At 36.5% G+C, this 4,278-nt stretch overlaps 1 protein-coding gene and 1 pseudogene across 1 annotated transcript; both read left to right on the top strand.

Annotated features, from left to right (window-relative positions):
• Window positions 1-367: 367 nt before the first annotated feature.
• Window positions 368-1,615, top strand: LOC146887038 (uncharacterized). The gene is made up of 2 exons (XM_085671993.1): window positions 368-873; window positions 1,288-1,615. Exons 1-2 carry the CDS (start codon window positions 368-370, stop codon window positions 1,613-1,615), a joined length of 834 nt encoding a protein of 277 aa, XP_085528119.1.
• A 71-nt stretch (window positions 1,616-1,686) lies between these two features.
• On the top strand, window positions 1,687-2,268 carry LOC146887037 (secreted RxLR effector protein 161 pseudogene; annotated as a pseudogene).
• The last annotated feature ends 2,010 nt before the right edge of the window (window positions 2,269-4,278 follow it).

Raw genomic sequence — 4,278 nt, 5'->3', positions numbered from 1 at the left:
GTTCAAGTTAAAGGTGGAGAAAGAGACCGGTAAGCAAATTAAAGCAGTGAGGTCAGACAGGGGAGGAGAATTCACATCAGCAAAGTTCATGGAGTATTGTGAAGAGCAAGGTATTAGGCGGTTTCTCACAGCTCCATATTCACCACAACAGAATGGCGTTGTTGAAAGGAAGAATCAGACCATCCTTGATATGGTTCGAACCATGCTTAAAGGAAAGAACATGCCAAAAAAATTCTGGGCAGAGGCAGTTCAGTGTGTTGTGTACGTCCAAAATAGGTGCCCTCATTCCAAACTAGATAGTGTGACACCGCAAGAAGCTTAGAGTGGAAAGAAACCGCATGTAGGGCATTTCAAAGTCTTCGGAAGCATGGCTTATGGTCATGTTCCAACCCAGCTCATAACTAAACTTGATGACAGAAGCAAAAGGTATATCTTCATTAGCTATGATGAAGAGGCCAAAGCCTACAAATTGTACAACCCAGGTACATGCAAAGTTCTCGTAAGTCAGGATGTCCAGGTAAATGAGGAAAGTGAATGGAATTGGGAAGACTCGAAGGAGAGGTCTTTAGGGAGCACGACCTCCGGGGGAGAAAGCTCAGAAATAACTGTGAGGAGCCAGGAAATCACAAACGAGTCTGTGGAAGATGATGAATCCGTGCAACCAAAAACTCGGAGTTTGCAGGACATCTATAACTCTATTGATGAGGTACATGTAGTATGTTTGTTGGCAGGTGAAGAAGACATCAAATTTGAAGAGGCCGTGCTCGATGAGAGATGGAAGAAAGCCATGGATGAGGAAATCGGCTCAATTGAAAAAAATGAAACTTGGGAGCTTACAGATCTACCCACAAGAGCTCGACCAATTGGTGTGAAGTAGGTATACAAAAGGAAAACCAATGAAAATGGAGAGGTGGAGCGTTATAAAGCCCGACTCGTGGTGAAAGGCTACAAACAGCAGAAAGGCATTGACTATGATGAGGTCTTTGCACCTGCAACACGAATGGAGACAATCCGACTACTATTTTCTTTAGCAGCACAACACGGATGGAGGATACAACAGATGGATGTGAAGTCGGCATTCCTGAATGGAATTCTGGAAGAAGAGGTCTACATTGAGCAAGGACTCGGCCACATGAGAAGAGGTGAATAGAAGAAGGTGTTGAAGCTCAAAAAGGCATTGTATGGCTTGAAGTAGGCTCCCCGAGCCTGGAATGAAAGGATAGACACTTATTTCAAGAAGAATGGTTATGAACAGTGTCCATACGAATACGCTCTGTATTTAAAAAGGTACAAAGGAGATGTGTTGTTTGTTGCTCTATATGTGGATGACCTGATATTTATGGGAAGTAAAGTCGAGCTTGTCGAGGAGTTTAAAGAAGTGATGAAGAAGGAGTTTGAGATGACTGACTTAGGCATCATGAAATACTTTCTGGGTTTAGAGGTGGATCAAAGCACAACAGGTATCTTTGTGTCCCAAAAGAGGTATGCTGAGGAGTTACTGATGAAGGCAAAAATGTCAAAATGCAACCCGGTTTCTACCCCCATGGAACCCGGCACGAAATTGTCCAAAAATGGAGAAGGAGATAAAGTTGATGGACTAGATATCGAAGCTTAGTTGGAAGTCTGAGGTACTTGACAAACACAAGACCAAACCTAATGTTGAGCGTAGGAATCACAAGTCGCTTTATGGAGGAACCAAGGTACTCGCATTGGAAAGCACTAAAGCGGATACTGAGGTATGTAAAGGGAACCATGTCATTTGGGCTGTTATTCACTAAGTCGGACAACTACCGACTTACTGGATACTCGGATAGTGATTGGTGTGGAGACATGGACGACCGGAAAAGCACAGCAGGGTATGTATTTTTCATGGGGAACACAACTTTTACTTAGCTCTCAAAGAAACAACCCATTGTGGCACTATCAATATCTGAGGCCGAGTATGTGGTTGCTTCTTGGAGTGTCCGACATGCAATCTGGCTTAAAAACCTGCTGAGCAAACTAGAGATCATACAAGGTGAGAAGGTATTGATTCGAGTAGACAACAGGTCGGCAATCGAGTTAGCTAAGAACCCAATCAACCATGAAAGGAGTAAGCACATTGATGTACGGTTTCATTTCATCAGAGAAAAAGTAAAGGAAGGAAGTGTGGAACTCGAGCATGTAGGAAGCAAAGAACAAATAGCTGATATATTCACAAAGTCGTTGCCTATAACATCGTTTCAGGAGTTGAGGAAATTACTCGGGATGAAAGAAGGAAAAGTTTAAAGCTTATGGGGGAGTTTTGTTAGATAATCTTTAATCTTGTTAGATAATCTTTAATTTTGTTAGATAGTATTTAGAATATATTTTAGATTATAGAGTTGTTTTTATTTAGCAAAGTGATAGGATATTTTATATTTGGTGAATTAGATTTAAGTTAGTTGTTATTTTAGTTAGTTGGAGTATATAAGATTTAGTTTGATAATATGGGGTATTAGATAAGATTAGATTAGATAAAGATTTAGTTTGGTTTGTAATTGGCTATATAATAGCGCATTCTCCATCAATGAAAAATACCACAATGAGTTACATTGTATATTCTTCTAGTATGTGTGAGTTTTTTCCAACAGAAATCACGTCGCACGACAGCAGTGACCACGCAAAATTGAGAGTAGTTCACAAGGAGAACGAAACCAGTGATGCACTCGTATGTTCACGCATCTACACTGTAGCCTCGCCGGAAAAACGCCGTCAGCCTGGTTGGAGGTGCAGTTCGAAATCTCCATTAAGGATAGGGGCAGAAAACCCTAATTCTGGAGAGAGAAGATTTGCCACGTGTCAGTCTGCTATTGCACAGTCAAACTGGTCAAAGTTGGTCAAACAGTCAACTCTGGTCAAATATTCAAATCTGGTCAAATAAGAGGGCTTTAACTGCAAATATTGATATTTTTGGATGTCTCTGCAAATTTGGACTACATAATTAAAAATGGCTTATTGAAAAAATTAATGCAAATATTATTTGGTGATAATTTATCAGATATCTTTAAATAATTAATTTATTTAATTATATCATAAATTATTAACCAACTATATTTGTCAAATAGTCTATATCTCTCCAAATACCTTGGAATATTTATCTTTATTTTAAAAGATATTTGAGAGATTTTAGCAACAGAAAAAGCCCAGTCCAAGTTCTATATAAAGAGACCAAGGGGGAAGCAAAAAGAGATAAGCTCGGCACTTCGAAATTTAGGAACCCTTAGGGGGACCTAATTTCTTTCTCTCTCTCTTTTCTCTCTCTCCATTTTTTTTATTTTTATTTTGCATTCATGGAGTTCTAAACTTCTTGGGTTGATTCCATTGTAATTTCTTAATTGGATTCTGAGGTTAGATCAATTAATTTCTTTGTTCTTTTTATTATTGTTGAGGTTTTCATTCATTTATGTCTTTTATCTTTAAATCACATAAGAAGTAATGATTTTAAATCTATATGCATGTTGGTCATATGAGTCCAAGGGTTTTTAAATTGAATTGAGACTTTACTTTGATTTTATTTAGAAAATTTCATATGATTAAATGAGTTTTTACCAATAATTGAGACTTTACTTTGATTAAAGGTATTTGCTCTAACTACAATTAATTGAGACTTTACTTTGATTAATTAAGCTTTTTATTTGGTGAGGAGATAAAAGAATACACATGATTAGGCATAGTAAATTTGATTGAGACTGTACTTTGGTTGAATTTACTGTGGATAATCTAAAAGTTCTCACTTTTAATTGAAATTGTACTTTGGTTAAAAGTGAGAACGCCAACAAATTAATTGAGACTTTACATTGATTAATTTGTAAATATATAACAATAATTAATTGAACAATAATCTTTAGATAACCGATGATGAATCTATTTTGAAAAAACAATGGAATCAATCTATTTTCTTTACTATTGTTTTTATTTCTTTTTATCTTTTAAATTTTATTTCTATCTTTGTTTATCTTAATCCCCTATATTTTTATTATTTTATTTGATTAACTCTTTTGTATAGTTTTATAAGAACTAATTTGTTAGAAATCAATTCCGTGTTTGTTGGGAGACGACTTAGGGTTAACTTAACCCATACTAATATTTTGGCTACTTTCTTAACAATACTGAAGTTGTTATAGATAAGTAGTATTAATTTGATCGCGTCAACGACAGCGTTATCAGTCTTTCCCCATCCATCTAGGTGGTATTTATAGGTAGAAAAAGGAGACAAAGAAGTAAATAGTAATAAAAATATAGTCGTTAGCCATAAAA

Source organism: Vigna unguiculata, chromosome 4 (genome assembly GCF_037176805.1).
Source record: "Vigna unguiculata cultivar grain cowpea cultivar isolate G323 ecotype 2 chromosome 4, ASM3717680v1, whole genome shotgun sequence".
Taxonomy (NCBI): Eukaryota; Viridiplantae; Streptophyta; class Magnoliopsida; order Fabales; family Fabaceae; genus Vigna; species Vigna unguiculata.
The sequence above is the reverse complement of the archived record's forward strand: the minus strand, read 5'-3'. Positions and strand labels throughout refer to the sequence as shown.

Bases quoted from the DNA above. Each gene is read 5' to 3' on its own strand.
- LOC146887038 (XM_085671993.1), top strand. From the start codon at position 368: ATGGCTTATGGTCATGTTCCAACCCAGCTCATAACTAAACTTGATGAC. The intron at 874-1,287 runs GTAGGTATACAA...GTATTTAAAAAG, and splicing joins GCTCGACCAATTGGTGTGAA to GTACAAAGGAGATGTGTTGT.